Here is a 20,578-nt window from a genome sequence, read left to right as displayed (position 1 = left end):
ATCAAGTTCAATTCTCCATGCAGAAACGACCACTTTTTTCTGTGTCCAGTAGCATCGTATATTCTTAAAATATTTTCTCGCATAATGCCTGGACACTGGTGGACATGAACATTACATAGTGTGACACGTTTACAAATGAAAATCAACACTCAGACTTGTCATTAAGTAGGACAATAACGAACAAAAGACAAACCCGGGACACAGAAGTACAAACAATAGACCATCAACTCTGAAAACCAAAAGTACAATAGAAACATGGATTACGAAAAATCATGATCATATGGCTGAAAACGGTGATATCAATATTTGTTATAAATTTTTGAGTTTGCGGAATTTGACAATTGAACATGATATTATGAACTTCCAAAATGATATATATATCTTATAAAAGGAACTAACAAAAAATTGAAATCACAAGGAAAATGGGAAATAAAAGATAATTGATCGGAGAACTAGTTTTACAAAATTATTCGACTCGCTACAGCTGTGTAAGTGGTGGAAAAGATGTTCAAAGCAAGAGCAGTTGAGAAAGGCCTTTAGGGGGAGGGCTACAAACTTGAAGTGGGGATGATGGAAATAGGATTATAAAAAGTGGGGTAAAAAAAGTGGGGTAATGAATACACGGGACAACAAAGATGGGATCAGGAGAAAAAAAGAAAAGAGAAATTTGGGAAAAGGAGCACACTATGTCACCCGACCTACTCACGTATTAAATAGAATAAAAAACAGTATTTTTTACTTCTTTTTATTTATTTTTTTTTGGGGGGGGGGGGGGGCATTATAGAAAAATCTCTCACCTCTCACTTAAAATATGGATAACTTTATGTCAAGAGGTCCATAATTCTTTTTGACAGCTACAGACATAATAATTTTGTTCCTTTTTCAGCTAGACAAAATCCTATACGTTAACTTAAAATGCACGAGTCAAACACTACCCAAGTTTGTTTTACAAGTAATTTCTTCTTTCTTCTTATATAAAAAAAAATGGGATATATATGATTTTTTTCTGATTATTCGTTATCCACATTGGATTATATACTAGTATGAAGAAAACAACAATTTCAATTACCAGTAACAAGATCAGGCCCTAACACTAAAGATTACAAACAAAGTCATGTGCTACCCCCTGGTGCTGCTGAAAATAATAAAACACGCACACATAAATATTATAGTGACATGCGCATTGTTTTGGCCGGACAAATAGTCCTGGTACTATTCGTCCGGCTAGCCGGACAAATAGCAACTGCCTTGAAAAATACATTTTTTGTTGTTGCCGTATAAACTGATTGATCAAACTAGATTTCGAAAATTAAATCCTATTATTTATTTTTTTTATTTTTTGACGGACTAGATTCTACGTGTGTAATTATAATCTAGTCTCTCAGATTATTAATATTTTTCAAAGCTTAATAGTTGTTATAGTATTCCATACGGATAAGGGCTATATTTATTGATAGTACATTAACCAATGAAAATTGTCCATTTTGTGTTTCTAATTTTAACTTTGTTGACAGTTCTATAAAACAAGTAAAGTCATAAACTTGTCAGTAATACAATTTCGTATGAGATAATCAGTAGGACTTATAGAAAAGGACATAAGAAGAAACATTCATTAATTATTGCTAAATGCGTCTTTTCGATAGTTGTTTTGGAAAAAACGAAGAAAAAGGTATGTCTGACAGATCGATACTGCACGTTTTCTACACTTGTTCCCCTATAAACTTAACCAGGTTATGTGTCTGATAAGTAAGAATAAAGAAATGTGATGACATTTTTAAATAAATTTTGTGTTATTTATTTAAATATTTTAAAGAAAATGACGATTCTTCTGACAATTTTCGTTTTCGTCTGCATTTTCTCGCCACACCTCTTTTCGTCTGATTTCATTTTGTAACTAACCTAACCACACAAATGACTAAGACGAAATATTACCCACAATGCTACATTCGATAATCACCTGTTCCCATAATGCACCTGCATTGTTCGGATCGCCCTGTATGAATATTTGAGGTGTGGTCAATGTTAAAATAACGAAAATTTGGTTATATATACCCGTCTTAAGCCACCTTTAATAGTCTCGAAGGTAAGATAAATGTCCATTTTGTTCGATGAAAAAAATAGATAGTTAGAATACCTTATAAAATCTGACAATTTTGCATTTTAATGAAGAGGCGGCAGTCTACTTCCCTATTTGGTAGCGTTCGAAATTTTGGAGCCAGATTAATGACAGTTTAAATATTTAGATGTTCGAAATACTATTCTTATGTTTTACAGACCTAGTAAATGGTCGCTTGTGTAAATTCATAGTAGAGACAAAGAAATAATTGGTATTCGGCTTTGGCTGGGGTTAATTTATAATCGCCATTTTAGTTTTGATGACATCATCGATAGCCTGACATTTATCTGCATAATTTCAGAAGAATTGCGCTGATTGTAAACGAGCACAGTTTGTTTTGAATTCGTTGTGTTTGTTATTGAATCATTACCCATACGTATGAATTTTTTATCATTGTCTACACTTTGGAAAACTTCGATCCAGGAAAATATAAATGAATCATCTCCTTCTATACAACATTTCATGATTTGAGATTTACTTTGAAAAGAATTATACTTTGTATCCTTGAAACTTTGTATCCTTGAAACTTTTAGTCTTGAATATTGCAGTATTGATTACAATTGAATATTCTGGTAAGCACTGATACAATTTGAATGATAAAAGATCAACGTTATAATTTATTTGATGGTGTAAATTTGGAAAACACACACTTCAGGTATTTGTTATTGATAGCTGGCTAAATAGGATCATTGTCAACAACCCAACACCAGATGAAAAAAATCATTTGTACAGGCTCTTCTTAACTGCTCATTTAATGTTCCTGTAGCTTTTGAAAAGGGCAGGGTAATACTATATGGAGCTTGTAGTCTGTAGAGTGCACTCAGCACATATGGCAACACTTAAAGCCCCCTTAGTGTGAACTAAACTTTCAGGACACCTTACATTTAGCTTTAAAGACAATCCACTTAGGGGCTTTATGTTTTTCGTTCTGTTTGTCTGTCTTCCCTCCATTTAAAAGGTTTTTTTTGGCAAGGAAGTTTTTGATGTAGTTGAAGTGAATCAGGGTTCGTTCGCACCCATTCACGCTCGCACCCACTCATGTTCGCCCCCTTTCACTTTCGCACCCTACATGTTCGCACCCAAAGTCTGTTCGCTCCCTACATGTTCGCGCCCAATTTTAATTGTTTTGTTTAGTGATCATGCAAGTTTTGGCAAGAGTATTCTTGTTGTCATTGTCTTAAAATAAAGTGAGACAGCATTTTTTTTTGTGTTGAATAAATCTTAATCATGTTTTGGAAAGTGTATTGTTAAAAAGAAAATATAATCCTTTCTATAAATAAAGTGGGATTCTGTCAACATTTTATTTTGTGTTGAAGAACTCTTAATCATGTTTTGGTTAGTGTATTGCCATAACTTTGTTTCATTGACTTGATTCAAAACAACTAAGTGAGATTCTGACTACGTTTTTTTTTGTGTGTTGAATAAATTTCATCATGTTTTGTTATAATAGTGTATAACAGTATTGCTATATTTTATTGTTTAATTGTTTCAGTTCAAAGTTACCAAGCTGTCAAAAACAATTATCTTTTGTGTTTTTCATTTAAAATCTTCAATGTTTTACTCATACCTAGCTATAAATACATTCAATATTTACACCAAAGCAATTTAATATGTACAACAATCATGATTTCCAATTATTCAACTGGAATGTGAATTAAAAATTGGGCGCGAACGTGTAGAGTGCGAAAGTATATTGGGCGCGAACGGACCTGATACCAGTTGAAGTCAGATCAGCTTGAAACTTAGTTCAGATGTTCTCTATGAAATGATCTTTCTAATCTGTACTAAACATGGTATTTTATAAGAAATTGTATCTATTAATTAAACCTGTTCTAATTGATCTACCAACATAATACCTTTTAAAAAATACATACATTACAATGTAAAATTGGAAAGATGGTGCTCTAGCCATGGGCCTAATTTGTTTTAAAGCATGCATTCAGTTGCTAAAAACTTTTTGTTAGTAATGATGTTTCAATGCACATCAAATCAATGTAGTATTTTGCTCGATTATAAGATTATCAAAATATTTCTTTTTCAGACTTTTATGCATCAGGAATGGCTGCTATACGCAAGAAATTGGTTATAGTTGGTGATGGTGCTTGTGGTAAAACTTGTTTACTTATTGTGTTCAGCAAAGACCAATTCCCAGAAGTATATGTACCAACTGTATTTGAGAATTATGTAGCAGATATTGAAGTTGATGGAAAACAGGTTTGTGGTTTAATCTTAAGTGTAAAATGCTTTGATCATATGTTTTCTTCATTTATCATGGGACAGCATGAGTAACCTACATATGACCGAATTCTTACAATATGCAGCTTTGTATATTGTATTTTGATTGGATGAAAATTCGTCTTAAAAGCTTTAAACCACTTAGTCCAAACAAAAGCATGATTGACAGTATCCATTTATTTATTATTATTATACACAGATCATATCATACATAGATTTTCACCCATATTTTCTTTACTCGTAGAACTTATGTATGTCTCCTCTTTGATCATGGAGATATATTTTTCACTGTATAACAATTAAACAACTCTATGTATATTATTCACACATCTTTAAACCCTCTTCCAGTATGATTAGAACACATCAATATATTAAATCTTGACACCATGAACACATTGCTATTTGCACACACACAATAAAGCTTTTCCCCTGTTTATAATTGTTGTAGCCATGATTTATACAATTTCATTTATTCGTATGGCTTTTTAAGTTGAAGCATTTTGTACTTTCTCAGTCGAAGATTTGGTTAACTGCATCATCTTCTTTTTCCGCTGTTCAATGATCCATTATATTACTGACAAAAAATGTGCGTATGTAGTGATGTGTAATCACAAAATTTTCGGCAAAGTATCATTTGTTGTTTCGCGAAAATTTGCATCGATTTTGGAATAAGTGAAGCTGACAACTCCCTCAAGCCAAATAAATGGTGAGTTGATTTTCAAATGTCAGCATGAAATTGTTATTTTTTGACCTGCATGATTTTTTACTTTGAAAAAAGACCTGTATATCGGAATGGATTTTGATTGTTATATTTACCTCCCCCCACTACTTGCATTACAAACTTTTTTTTGTTCTCTTCTAACACTGCACTTATATCAATATTGCTTTATAGAAGTCTTATCACTTACTTTTATTTGTATTATTTGCATGACAATTTTTGTGTTTTTTTGTTAGTTTTTGTATTGTCATTGTTGTTACCAGTAGTTACAAATTTTATGTTCAGTAGCAGCATGTTAATGAACTGCTGTAAAATGTTGGCTAAATATTATTTTGTTTAAATTTTAGGTTGAACTTGCATTGTGGGATACAGCTGGACAAGAAGATTACGACAGACTCCGCCCACTTTCCTACCCAGATACAGATGTCATTCTTATGTGCTTCTCTATAGATAGTCCTGACAGCTTAGAAAATATACCAGAAAAATGGACTCCTGAAGTTAAACACTTCTGCCCAACTGTACCTATAATTCTAGTAGGAAACAAAAAGGACACTAGAAATGACGAAAATACCAAAAGAGAATTGAAGAAAATGAAACAGGAACCAGTCAAAACTGCAGAGGGGCAAGCTATGGCAGAAAACATACATGCATTTGCATATTTAGAATGTTCCGCCAAAACAAAGGAGGGAGTAAGAGAGGTGTTTGAAACTGCCACCCGCGCAGCCCTGCAAGTCAAGAAATCTAAACGCAGGAAGTGCAAAATATTCTAGATTTACAGATAAAACATGAAATAACCCTGAAGCTCAGTGCAACTTTTCCCCGAGAGAAACCTTAAATAGGGATATTATTTATTGGAGTATGACTGTTTTCATTGTTTTGTATGAACAAGCCAAATTTCAGTAATTCCATTTCTTTGAAGTGTAATAAATAATGTTAAGTTATATTTTGTATATTTGAGATTAATTTCATGCATTCCTTAAATATGTGAAAGCATTCCTTGTTCTTACACACTAACACATTAAACATATGAACATTCTCATTGTGTGGAAAGTGACTGCAGTAGCTTGACAAACTATGGATGTCAAATGCTTCTTTCTTTGCCTTAGAAGCTTTTATATATGATTACTTATCATTTCTAGATTCTATATATTTTATGCATGATCTTTGTAAATATAAATGCAGATGTAGATTTGTCTATTAAATGTTTGGTATATTTTTATCTTCTTTGTCCAATAAGGTCTATTCCAGAGTTTTGAGAAAAGATTTATAATTCATAATAATAATAATAATAATAAATTCTTTATTTAAAGAGGGTAAACTCAGTTAGTTACAATAAACTCAGAAGTGAATGGCTTCATTATTTGGCTAATTCAATGCTATATACATTTAACAGTATTATGTGTTGTTATAGTACAGACTGGCAACTAGATTATACTTTACACCTCTCAGATAGAAAATAAAGCAAGCAAGCAATCACTTTTTATAAGACCAAATAAAATATATATGTGTGGTTCCAATTACTTCAACACATGACATAGTTTTTCATTCATTTTGTTTTTTATACTCTCAGAGCAGAGGGGGCATTACGTTTTACCCTTGTTTGTAAGTATGTCCCAAATTTGTTTTCGTTTTCGTTCTCTCACTTCAGTTTGCCTCTATCAAATATTATGACACTCTTACTAATGCTAAAACTCTGATCAGGTTCACATTTGGGTAGTGTCACTTTTATTGTTCTTGAATAAAGTCCCTTTATTATATTATATGCAAGCAGGGGCACGCACAGCTGGACACAGCTTGTCTTATGGACACATTCCCCATTTATTTCTATTATGAAGTTGTAGCATTTTTAGATGTAGTGAATGAAAATTCAGATGTTATATCAATAATTGAATAAACGTTCTACAAAATGGGATCATTGAATATTTTTTTCAGAAATGCTCCAAAAAAGATTTAAGGTCAGGGGGGATTAACTATTGCGGACTGAGTAACTTGAACCACACATATATAATAGTTTTGGCTTAAATCAAAATGCAAACATGCAATTTCAAGGTTATTGAAACATGCACACAGTTCAAACTAAATCTCTCTATAAATTAGATCCTAAAAAGTCTTATTTTTACTCTAGCATTGAATTAGCCAAATAATGAAGCCATTCACTTCTGGAACTGTCTGTTGATTAACCTCAGACATGTGTGTACACAAGACACACATATATTTTAAACATAACTAAAATGTACATAATAATGATTATTAAGATAAATTTATGATTATTAATTTAATCTAACAGACATATAAGACAATAAAAATAAAAACAAATCTAAAATAAAACACAACTTAAAGATTAATACATTAAAAAGAAAAATTCACACAGCTGTACAAGGTCAGAGAAAAATATATTGTTGGTCAATATATATTCTAAAGTCTTGTGTTGAAAAATAACTTTCTTTTTTGTTGATAATAATATCTTAATGTACTCTATATAAGGAAGTACATGAAGTAAAGGTGTGAGTCAGCTTTATTAATGAATTAAAATCAAAATTGTATATAGACAAAAAAAATTTCCTTGGACTTAAAAACGAGGAAGTTTATCAATATACAAAGAAAAATCTGTTATATAATATACGGTAGTAACTGTACAGGTAAGTTGTTGACTGATATCATTTGTATTGTCTGGAGAACCAACAGAGGTTAAATTATAAGAATAACTACATAGACTATTTAGTCTTACAAAAATCACACACTATAGAGAATTTATATATAAACAAAAAAATATTTATTTTTTTCAAAATTCAAATTTTTGAAGTTTCAAGAAAAAATCTTCAATTGCACAGTATTGGGCAATAGATTTGACCACAATTATCTTTAGTCAGAAACCTTTATTATGTCAAAAATTTGATCACATTTACACAATCCAAATTCAGACAGTATCAAGCTTGAATATTGTGTCCAAATTTGCCCAAACTGTTCAGGGTTTGACCTCTGCAGTCCTATCAGGCTACGTCAGCGAAGCATTTTATTCAATATAACATATGTATCATCCAGAGAGACCAATACAATCCCAAGAGCATTGGTTGAGGGTTGATGCAGTGTGTGATATTGAAAAGGCCTGTCAAATAGACTGATATGAACATCATCATGGATAGTTGATACAGCACGATTACCATTGACAGTATTACACATGCAATTTATCTGCATTTACTATTAAGTGTATAATAAACATGTATCTTGCAATATATCTTACAAGTCTGATTTGAGATATTTGCAAATGTGAAAAAGGAAAAAAATGTTGCATCATGATTTATCATTCATATTGGTATTGGCTGCTATATGTAAAATATAACAAAAACTTGTGAACATAGTATTAACCACCAACAATCAATGAATATGTTCAAGGTGGAAACCTTTCTTCTGCATATATATAGTCACCTCATGCAGGAACTGCTATTTGAAAATTGAAATGTCATCAGCTCATTGTCAATTTCGAGGTGTTATTCTATATTGGTGCTTTTGGGATGTGAGTTACTGTGAATTCACTGTATTTTCGTGAATTATGGAAAACTTACATGTTTATGGATATTTAATTTGGTAGTTTACATACCAGCCTTTAGGAAATTTTCCATTCGCTGAACATTTAATTTTGTGGTTCACCTTAACCCAGGAAATCCACAAAAGTTGGTATCCAACGAATAAAAATGAATCCACAGTAGTCCGTATGATTTCAGGCTTACCACACTACATTTAGTCACTTTCATTTGGATATAATTGAATTTGTAAGGTTTTGTTAACCTGGTCTTAATAAAAACAAATGAGTAAAATCAGTATTTATTACAATGTGTTCCTATAAAAAGATTGTATATATGTATTTGTACCCATGGGACTTGCAATAAGTTCTGGAGAAAATATATGACATGACTTGTATTTTCAGCTTTTATCCATAAAATTAGCTGCATCAACATACTCTTTGTTCACACCAGAAATAAAATGAATATATAAAAACTGAATAACAAAACAATCAAACCTTAAGATTATCAAAAAAGGTCCTGTGAAATTCTACATTGATGCAATTTGTTTGCATACATGAAATCATCTGTCTGACCAAGAGCAATGTTTAATATTAGGTTTAAGTGAGACGGATATCTATAATACTAAAATTACGAGGTCCAATTTGTCAGCCGTCATCACGTAAAAACGACGAATCAAAGAATTCAACTTTATATATAACTAATATAGTACTAAGGTGTAGATTAAAAATTACACCACTCCAGTCCCTTTTGTTTTCCACGTAATTAATATTGCCAATAATTAAGAAGTTCCGGGTCGAGTCCGATACCGATACCAATAGTATATTCACCTGTTACCTATTACCTTATTTGTACGTTCCGCATCTGACAGGCGCACCAACAAACGGTGTATTCAGGATTTATGTGCTATATACACGGGTCATAATCACAGGGTTGACACAACTAAATTGTCGAATTGTTACCTATTGTAGTATTTTAATCAGTAATACTTTCTAAGATAACAATACGAATACTAAAAATCTGGACTAAAAATAAGGTGTATATAGGTACAGTTTTCAATTTGTTAGCGGGCATGACGTAAAACAGCGAATCAAAGAATTCATCTTTATTTATAACTAATATAGGGCAATGCTGTTGATTAAAAAATACTCCATTCCAGGACCTTTTGTTTTCCAAATAATTAATATTACCAATAATTGATAAGTTCCAGTTCGACGGGTTCAAACAGAAAGATTTGAAAGCAGAGAAAACTGTGTATCTTATAATCGGCATGACTTTATCAGATGACAATACTAATACTAAAATAATGCTTGCACAAAGTTATATACTTTAATTCAGTCACGGACCCGCGATATCACGGGTGTGTTCTAGTGATAATTAAGTGTGTTGGGTCCTTTGATTAAGATCTGCAACCTGTGTATTAGTCTTGTACTCTTGGTATCATTTATCTTGTTTCAAGATTAGAAAGTTGGTGCTTCAATAAATCATCAAATGAAGTGTTCCCTTAAAACAAACTTAGAATTCTTGCACAAAAAAGAGGAAAGTTACAGGGTTTATATTGAAAGAAGATGTATCATGTGGTATGAGACAATTTTCCACAACACTAATGATAAAAAATTTAGCTGCTATAGCTATGGCCTTAAACAATGAGTAAAGCCCATGCACAGAGTCAGCTATAAAAGGCTCTTAAATCAAAAATGTAAAACCATTCAAATGAAAAAAATAACGGCCCTATTAATGTACAAAATGTTTAAACAAAAAACAAACAACCACTGAATTGCAGGCTCCTGACAGGTACATGTAGCACCCAGGGCTTAACATGGTAGTGAAATTAAGTGAATCCCAACCCTCCTCCTAACCTGTGACCATGGTACAACAAAAGAACAACCTTTAAAAATCAGTTGTAATAGGCTTAACTCATCAGATGGATACAAATTAAATATAAATACATACATGTATACCAAAACATAGAGTGGAAGTGACCAGGTACTTGTACATTCCAACAACAAAATGACACTAAGAACAGATCTGAGAAAACTAGCAGCTACTGACCACTAATTCAAAGCCAATAACAACTTATAAAAAACAATCATGCTTCTAAGACTAAACGACAGGTGTATGTTCCTTTCAATGGAATTATGGCATACCAACAAATGCAATGTTTCCAGGGGAAAAAGATATCTGCTTAGGAAGAACTTAAATTCTTGAAGGATTCAAAAGACGAGCATACTTGACAACTAAAAAATCATTACTGAAGAGTAAAGTAAATTGGACAAGTAAAGTAGCTCAAACATGTGTTTTGCTGATTGATAGATTGACAAAGAAAACTATATAAATATGTCAAAATTGAACTGAGAAAGGTTTTAACCTTTGCCTCAACCAAATGTGGTGCAACTTATAAACAATGCTAATTAACACAAAACAAAGATCAAGTTTGAATTTGGGTGTTTTCATGTTTACCTTTTTACCTGAATTGTCATTTCTGTTCTATAAATTATGTTTGCCTCTGACAACCAAATGTTATGAATCTTATCTTATACACAATGATTTATTACTACAAAACACTTATCAAATTAGAATTTTAATAACATCACTTTTATGGAGTTATGTCCGATTTTATTGTTATTTGCAAGTGAGATCATCATCTGTTTTGCCAATTATTTATAATCCAATTTGATCTTAAGGCTGTCTGGTATCAATTAAGTGTGTTTTCCCCTGCTTAAAACCAACAGTGCCATGATGGGTAGAAAAATAAATGTGAATGCTAGTAATTGTTAAGTATCTAAAAAATTAAAAAAAATGTAGAGAATATCTGACAGGATCAAATTGGTTAAAAATTGTTATTAAAGGACAATTACTTTTATTAGTAGTCTAAGGAAAGTTTTGGTTATGTTGACATAACTGTAGCTTTAGATATAATTTGGATATAATTTGGATGTACATTCTCTTTAGCTTCTACAGATTTGCATACAAATTCTTTTTAGCTTCTACAGATGTGCATGCAAATTCTCTTACGAAATTTCACAGATATTCGGGGTCCTAATAAAGAAATCTTCAGTACTAAAAGAAATCAATGCTTTGGAATTTAGGCAAATAATAATTGAGTTGAAATAGTTGATTTGTTTTTAAATGGAATATAAAAAAACTGGCATTTTATGGTTAATCTGTTACCCCAGCAGGAAATAAAAGCAGTATTTAAATATTATCCTTTTGTTTTGTAGGTAGAACTAGCTCTCTGGGATACAGCTGGACAAGAAGATTATGACAGACTCCGCCCACTCTCCTACCCAGATACAGATGTCATTCTTATGTGCTTCTCAATAGATAGTCCAGACAGCTTAGAAAATATACCAGAAAAATGGACTCCTGAAGTTAAACACTTCTGCCCAAATGTACCAATCATACTTGTAGGTAATAAGAAAGATCTGAGAAATGATGAAAATATAAAACGAGATCTTATGAAAATGAAACAGGAGCCTGTTCGACCAGAAGACGGAAGAGCAATGGCAGAAAAAATAAATGCATATGGTTACCTTGAATGTTCAGCCAAAACAAAGGAGGGAGTGAGAGAAGTATTTGAAACAGCCACCCGTGCAGCTCTACAAACGAAGAAGAAAAAGAAGGGTGGATGTATCATGTTGTAATATTTAGGTGTATTAACAATTAACTCTAGAACAAAATGTGAAGTCTGGCAAAATGGGAGATAACTGCCATGGAAGTGTTCCTTTTTGCTACTTTTATCCATTTTAAGTAATTTATTGTTAGTCCTTGTGAAAATATTTTTTTGTATTCTTGTGAATGATGAATTATTTGACTTAGTGTTCTTTGTATTGCTACATCAGAGTGAAAAAAAAAGAATATTAGATCTGATGGCAATATATTTTAAATGAGAGGTGAAATAAAGAGACTATGAAGATGACAAAATTACCTCCATTTGTTTCATCTATGCATTTTGTGGGGGAGAAATAGTTACATCCACCCTTTAATATTTGGACATAGCTTGGGCTATTTAGACTCTATTTTTCTTTAATTTTATAATGATTTCATACTAAGTTTATTCTCTTTATTTAGTTCTTAAGAACAAGCTAGATTCATACTAGAGAAGTTTTATGAAATTTGATCAGTCAGCAAAATTAAAAAGATTTGTATTTTGTTGATATATTTATCATTGTATTTGCAGAGGATTTAAATGATAAAAGGAAGCAGGGAAAAAAAAGAAAAAAAAATCAATTTTAAAAAAATAAAAATATTCTTGGCTTGCAATAAAATGTGCAATAACGATATGACCAGTTTATCTTTGCTCATTGTGAAATGTTTAAATTATAAAAAAAACTTGTAAGCTACAAGAATGCTGTGATAGGGTCCAACATAATCTTCTGTACCTGTAGATTTGGGAAAATTATGTGCTGTAACACATAGTGTTGATGGAAATGTTTTTCAATGATTTTTTGCTTGGAAATGGATAGAAATATACACAAATATTGGCATAATCATTTTGCATTTGTACCAATTTTTTGCATCATACTATATATTATTAATTTAAAAATATAAGAGTGCTTTACATTGTATATTATTTTAGTATTATTCAGTCAGAAAGTCGCCAAATTCAGTAGTTTATCTATAAAACATAATCAGCCTTGTAAGATGCAGATATTAACTAGACAAAAATGTTGATGTATTAGAGAAAAGTCAAATTTTGTGTAATTTGACACGTTCATCAGATTTATTCAAATCAATTAAAATTTGCTGATGATGTTTTGAAATGTGTTGTAAAATACGATATCTAAAGCTAAACTAAGGAAATGATTGTAACCTAAAGTATATACCACCATATTTTCTTAGTAATAAAATATTTTGAGTATTAAAATGATAAAAAATAAAAATTTATTGTAATAACAAAATTAATTAAAAAAAGCATTATCAGGGATCCGAACATTAGAAAATTGTCCAGGAGCTTGTTTTTGTCTGTGTACAAATTGAGTCAAGTTTAAAAACTATTGACTGAGATTTAAAAACTACTTAATTTGTAGATTTTCTTGACTGCATAGAAAATTGTATAGTTCTCAGGGGCGGATTCAGCCATTTTAAAAAGGGGGTTCCAACTATATGTTCCCATTCAAATGCATTGATCGTCCAAAAAAGGGGGGTTTCCAACCCCCAGAACCCTCCCCCTGGATCCGCCACTGGTTTTGAGTTGATTAAAGATGTGTTCAAGGGACTGCATGTACAAGTTTCTGCAGGACAAAGCTTACAAAATGGTGCTTGTTTATATAACACTACATGTCTTTAAGTAAGAGGTTTTTTTTGGAAATTTTATCGAAAAAATTAAATTACCGAACAAACGATAGCTTTATCTGGTATTTTGGATTAGGAACTGTTTTTGGTGCTGTTTTTATGTTGTTATTTTAAAGCGAAGAAGCTACTACAGAAATTTCTTAAAAATGATGTTAATTTTTTTTAATACATTTAGTTCCAAAAAATTACAATTTAGTTGTCATTGATAGAATAAGAGGAGCATTTATTGAAATTAAAAAAGCATTTGACACTTTCACATGTATAATATATTAACAGGATTCACTATTACATTAAGGCTCAATATTACAAATGAAACACATTTATATAATTTCATTGCTAAATATTTTATAGTTGTGTAAATGACATGTGAATGCTATATTATATATCATTTCTAACATTTCATTGGTAAAGCCTATAAAATGAAATAAATTGTAATTTCATCAGTTTTTCTTTGTTTTTTTTCTCAAGTTAAGCACATGTGGGATAAATGTCATTGTGACAACCTCAATTTAACTGTTCTAGAGTTATGCCCCTTTAAAAATGGGAAAAAATGCTGAAAAAAAAGTAGATGCGGCATGATTGCCAATGAGACAACTCTCAAAAAGAGAGCAAATGAAAAGAAATTAACAACTAAAGGTCACCCTAGGGCCTTTATCAAAGAACAAATCCTATACTGGATAGTCGGCTATAAAAGGACTTGAAATGACAAATGTAAACAATTCAAACTTGAAAACTGAAGGCCTAATATATGTACAAAAAATGACGGAAAAACAAATATGTAACACATCAACAAACGACAACCTCTGAATTACAGGCTCCTGATTTGGGACAGGCATATACATACAGAATATGGCAGGATCCCAACCCTCCCCTTACCTGGGACAGTGGTGTAACAATACAACATGAGAACGAACTTTAAAAATCAGTTGAATAAGGCTTACCTCATCAGATGGAAACAAATAGAAATACATCTAACATGGACGTGGCCGGGATCTTGTATATCCAAACAACAAAAAAACACCAAGTACAGATCTGAGTGTACTCTCAGTTACTGACAGCTAGTTCAAAGCTACCAACAACTAACTTTAGTTTGCCTCCAACAAATGTTAATAATCTTATACACAATGCTTACTACCTCAAAATAACCATTTTAGAGTTATGCCCCTTTGCGAATGGAAAAATTAGTGAACTTTTGGTTTCTGTTCTCTTAAGTTGGCATAAACCAAATGTTTTGAAACTTATACACAATGTTTTTTACAACAAAATACAGATCGGGATTGATTTTTGTGGTGTCACTTATATTGTTCTAGAGATATGTCCCTTTGTAAATGGAAGAATTGCCGAATTTTTCGTTTCTGTTCATTAACTTAAGTTTGCAGCAACTTTATATGAAAAATTTACTTGTTTTAAAACGCAGATCAAGTACAAATTTGGCTAGCATCACTTTTACTTTTCTTAGTTATGTCCCTTTTTAACTAAATGAAATGCAAGCTGGGGCATCATCATACCACATTTAATTCATTTGTGTTTAGCATAAAACTCGAGATAAAGATCATGCAGTGGTGGCATAAGCTAACTTCTAAAAAGCTTGATATTTTAGAAGTTATAAGACCATGATGCTTCATACTTTGTATATAGATGCCTTATGTGACCACTGTTACAAACCCTCATTCAAACCAATACAAACTTATAGCTATAATTTCGGATATTGAAAGTCACAGACTTTTAAAACCAGTCCGCTTTGATGAAAAAGAGAAAAGACCTTTCCTTAATCTTTCCTTTCCAACAAAGGTCTTGATGACGTCAACTTAGGCAATATCCTTCATCATAAATTAGTTAATCCAAAATACCTCCTTATTTCAAAGATCAGTCTGTACCAATCATTTCTTATACCTATACCAAACCTATTGCAACTAAAATTTTCAATTACAAACATGTTTTGCAGGATCTCAATATTGACGACTTCAAGTCTAAACCTCCTGATTGCACTTGTGCTAGTTCCCAATTCACATATAATCCTACAGGCCACGTTATTACAGGTGACCTCAACATTGTCAATAACACTTCCCTGCGAAATATGTTATCGAAAGGTCCGAAATATCGTGAGCCTAAATCCATCAATTGGAAATACAACTTCAAAAAAACTATTACATTAACTGCTTGATAGACGAATTTGCTATTGACAATTCACTTTGAAATAAAATTAACGGTACCAACTTTCTTGCACCAGATGCGCATTTCGACAATACAATGTCTCTTCAGTGATGCTCGTGGCCAAAATATTTGAAATCCAAAGCTTATATAAAAGATGAAGAGCTATAATCCAAAAGGTCCAAAAAGTATAGCCAAATCTGTGAAAGGAATCAGAGCTTTGCATGAGGGAGATGCATTCCTTAATTTATAATAATTTCTAATATTTTGTAACAGCAAATTTTAATAACACAAAAAATTTGTATGTTCATGCCAGTACCGAAGTACTGGCTACTGGGCTGGTGATACCCTCGGGGACTAATAGTCAACCAGCAGAGCCATCGACCCAGTGGTAGTAATAAAATTAACGGTACCAATTTTCTTGCACCAGATGCGCATTTCGACAATACATGTCTCTTCAGTGATGCTCGTGGCCAAAATATTTGAAATCCAAAGCTTATATAAAAGATAAAGAGCTATAATCTAAAAGGTCCAAAAAGTATAGCCAAATCTGTGAAAGGAATCAGAGCTTTGAAACTTAACATATACCCTCACAACACTTACCAAAGTGGAAATCCTAAATAATCATAGACCTGTTCTATGTTCCTTTGGAATTTCAACGAAAAATGATGAACTAGATCTTCCATCACTATTGGATACCTAAACTACATAAGTGTCCTTACAAACAACGGTATTTTGCTGGGTCTTCCAAGTGCTCCACGAAACCTCTTTCTAAATTATTAACATCTATTTTATCAAAGTTATTTTGAAACTGCGTATTCTAGAGGTGGAGAGAATCAGATGTGGATACTAAAAAAAAACCAAAGATCTTTTAGAGTACATACATCTAACTCACTTTCATCTTGTAATAGTATCAAAACATCTGTCTTTTCTACTTTTACACAAGTATTCCACATTCCAAACTAAAAGACAAATTGAAAGAGTTGATATTGCTTTGTTTCATTAAAAAGAATGGCGAACGTAGATACAAGTATCTTGTCTTGGGGAGGGATAAATCCTACTTTGTAAAGGATCACTCTGATTCAAACAAAAAGTTCTCTGAAACTGGCATTATCAAGAGTTCCAATTGGTGAAGTTTAAATCAAGAGTTCCAATTGGTGAAGTTTAAATCATCCCTTCGTAAATTTTACGGACGCCATCACGAGTTGGTTGATTTCTTGATTGACAACATATTTGTTACGTTCAGAGGACGTGTTTTTCAATAGACTGTTGGCATTCCAATGGGAACCAATTGCGCCCCTCTTCTTGCCGACTTGTTTCTTTATTATTATGAGGCTAACTAAATACAGGAACTTCTTAGGAAGAAAGATAAGAAGTTAGCAATATCCCTTAACTCTACTTTCCGCTATATAGATGACGTTCTTTCACTGAATAATTCAAAATTTGGTGACTATGTTGAACGCATCTATCCCATCGAACTAGAGATAAAGGATACAACAGATACAGTTAAGTCGGCCTCATATCTTGACTTACATTTAGAAATTGACAATGAGGGTCGGTTGAAAACAAGACTTTACGATAAAAGGGATGATTTCAGCTTTCCAATTGTGAACTTTCCATTTCTAAGTAGCAACATCCAGCAGCACCTGCATACGGGGTATATATCTCCCAATTGACACGATATTCCCGTGCCTGCATTTCCTATTATGATTTTCTTGATAGAGGGTTGCTGCTCACAAGGAAGCTTTTAAATCAAGAGTTCCAATTGGTGAAGTTTAAATCAAGAGTTCCAATTGGTGAAGTTTAAATCATCCCTTCGTAAATTTTACGGACGCCATCACGAGTTGGTTGACCGTTATGGAATAACCGTTTCACACAAATGATATCGGATATGTTCCTTACGTCGTAACTACAATCCCCTTCCCTATTGTTTGTCTTTTTCATTTTTAGCCTTGGCGTTGTCGGTTTATTTTCGATTTATGAGTTTGACTGTCCCTTTGGTATCTTTCGTCTCCCCTTTTCATACTGTCCTATGTTCATTGTCCTTTCCCTCATTACTTTGAGAAACATAATCAAAAGGTCTATTCTATTTGATGTATGGAATGATTGTTAGTAGTTACCAAAGGTACCAGGATTATAATTTAATACGCCAGGTGTACATGTCAAACTGGCAGATGTCATCTGACCTTGACCTCATTTTCATGGCTCTGTGGTCAAGGTGGAGTGTTTGAGTTTTGGTCTTTTTAGTCCCCTACAAACGAAGTAAAAGGGACTTTAGATTTGCAATATGTCTGTCTGTCCATCAGTCAGTCTGGCAAGTCAGTTTTCCACCTTTTTTTTTCTTCATGCTTGAGATATTGATTTGGTTTTTGGTGTATTATTTTATCACTAGTTACATTTCGATTTTTGTCTCGGTCTGATGATTTTGTCCAGATTTATGGTCCTCAGAATTTACTCAAATAATTATTATAAAAAAAATATCGGTCATGCACGAAGACATTGATTTGAAAATTGGTATATAGTTTTATATATACCAATATATACCAATTATATATAACTATAGTTATTAATGTCTGTGTCATTTTGGTCTTTTGTGGATAGTTGTCTCATTGGCAATCATACCACATCTTCTTTTTTATATTATCATGACAAGTTTCAGGTTTGTTCTGGTCCGATGATTTTTTTTGTGCAGAGTTATGATCCTTGGACTATCAAATTTCACCTAAATAATCAGTTTTCAACACTGTTTTTGTTTGTAGATATTGATTTGATATTCGTTATATAGGTTACACCATGACAAGTTATAGATCAAGTTATAACTTTGTTCCAATACAACTGGTAGGAGACTGCATTGCATGGCAATACTCACAGAACGCTTCTTTTAATACTACATGTATATGCAATAGGTCAACTATAATTGGTGTATGGAAATATTTTAAAATTCTTAGACTATAAGCAATAGGTCAACTATATTTGTTGTATTTTAAGGTGTATATGTCTATCTAGCAGGTATCTTCTGACCTTGCCCTCATTTTCATGGTTCATTGGTCAATGTTAAGTTTTCATGGTTAAGTGTGTTTCTTATATACTTTAAGCAATAGGTCAACCATATTTAATGCATAGATTGATTGTAAGATGTGCATATCTGTCTGGTGTGGTCCATCTTGTTAATGCACCCAGAAAGACATCAATAAGTTTTAATACTTTAATAACTATTAACACGTGTTGCACAATTGACCTTTTCCAGGAAGAGAACCTACTCCTACAGGAAGTGTGTAACTGCAGAAACATGAAATTTAGTTATATCTCTTTATATAGCCATTATAAGTAACATTAGATTAATATCACCTCTTCGTTCTTTTGTTTTATACAATTACAAGATCTTCACAGGGTTTAGACCACCCTCAGATCTCAGGAGATTATTCTGCCCCATATGGAAACAGAAAAGTTTCTTAATTAAAGTAACAAGATCGTCATAGAGTTTAGACTACCCTCAGATCTAGGGGATTACTCTGCCCCAGCTGACGAACATAAATGATAAAATTTTATGAATTATTTCACTATTTAAACAAAGTCCTTCAACATTTTTCTTTTTTGAATAATTTTCAAAAGTTCATAAGATGAAGCTCCAAACTTTGTCATGCAATTTGCTAATTGTTTAACTCCTGGAAGCATTTGATATTGTCTACTTCTTTAGAAACCAATGATTAGGCTATAGCTGCAATGTTAATAATAGTTTAGTCGAATAAACAGCTTCAACTACACTTTTATTGTCAATGTAAATAAACTCATCATAGATACCAGGATTATTTTTTTTATTAACGCCAGACTAGCTTCAACTAGTATAGTCTGATGTTTTAATCCTAAAATGTCTCCAATTCTTTCGACGGTGATAAAAACTAGACTCTAACCAATCTTGTAAAGCATAAAAATTCTGCTGCAATTGTGGATCTTTCTACACGTTTGATTTTGTTTGCTTGCCAAGTTTTCGAACAGCTATTTCGTTCTTCTGTGTGTGTTACATTTTAACGTTGCGTCGTTTGTTTTCTCTTATTTTTTAGTGTAAATTCACATTGCGATAAGACGTGTCACGGTACTTGTCTATCCCATATTCATGTATTTGGTTTTGATGTTATATTTGTTATTCTCGTGGGATTTCGTTTGATGCTTGGTCCATTTCTGAGTGTGTTACATTGTAGTGTTGTGTCGTTGTTCACCTCTTATGTTTGGTGCGTTTCCCTCAGTTCTAGTTTGTTTCCCCGATTTTGTTTTATGTCCATGAATTTATGAGTTTGAACAGCGGTATACTACTGTTGCCTTTATTTATCATATATCCAAATAACATGAGCTGCTGTACTACCAGTTCCATTACCATTTTCCACAGAAACGTCTGTTTAAATGATAATTTTCCATTCTTTTATAGTTTTATTCATTTTTATAAATTAATTAATTGATTTTATTACGTTAAATCTTTTACCTGCCTTGATTGCTCTTATCAAATATGCCACTGTCCCTTCTTTAGGTTTAGTACTCATGTCTGTC

General features: G+C 32.2%; 1 protein-coding gene across 1 annotated transcript; it reads left to right on the top strand.

The window, feature by feature from the left end:
* The first annotated feature begins 1,526 nt into the window (after positions 1–1,526).
* Positions 1,527–14,328, top strand: LOC139484050 (ras-like GTP-binding protein RHO). Its single transcript, XM_071267776.1, has 4 exons — positions 1,527–1,669; positions 4,158–4,330; positions 5,417–5,800; positions 11,812–14,328. The coding sequence occupies exons 1-4, from the start codon at positions 1,627–1,629 to the stop codon at positions 12,232–12,234; spliced, it is 1,023 nt and encodes a 340-aa protein (XP_071123877.1). The 5' UTR covers positions 1,527–1,626; the 3' UTR covers positions 12,235–14,328.
* Positions 14,329–20,578: the final 6,250 nt, after the last annotated feature.

The sequence above is a fragment of the Mytilus edulis genome, chromosome 1 (genome assembly GCF_963676685.1).
Source record: "Mytilus edulis chromosome 1, xbMytEdul2.2, whole genome shotgun sequence".
In the NCBI taxonomy this organism is placed as follows: Eukaryota; Metazoa; Mollusca; class Bivalvia; order Mytilida; family Mytilidae; genus Mytilus; species Mytilus edulis.
The sequence above is the reverse complement of the archived record's forward strand: the minus strand, read 5'-3'. Positions and strand labels throughout refer to the sequence as shown.

Bases quoted from the DNA above. Each gene is read 5' to 3' on its own strand.
- LOC139484050 (XM_071267776.1), top strand. From the start codon at position 1,627: ATGCGTCTTTTCGATAGTTGTTTTGGAAAAAACGAAGAAAAAG. The intron at 4,331-5,416 runs GTTTGTGGTTTA...TTTAAATTTTAG, and splicing joins TTGAAGTTGATGGAAAACAG to GTTGAACTTGCATTGTGGGA. The intron at 5,801-11,811 runs GTCAAGAAATCT...TTTGTTTTGTAG, and splicing joins CCACCCGCGCAGCCCTGCAA to GTAGAACTAGCTCTCTGGGA.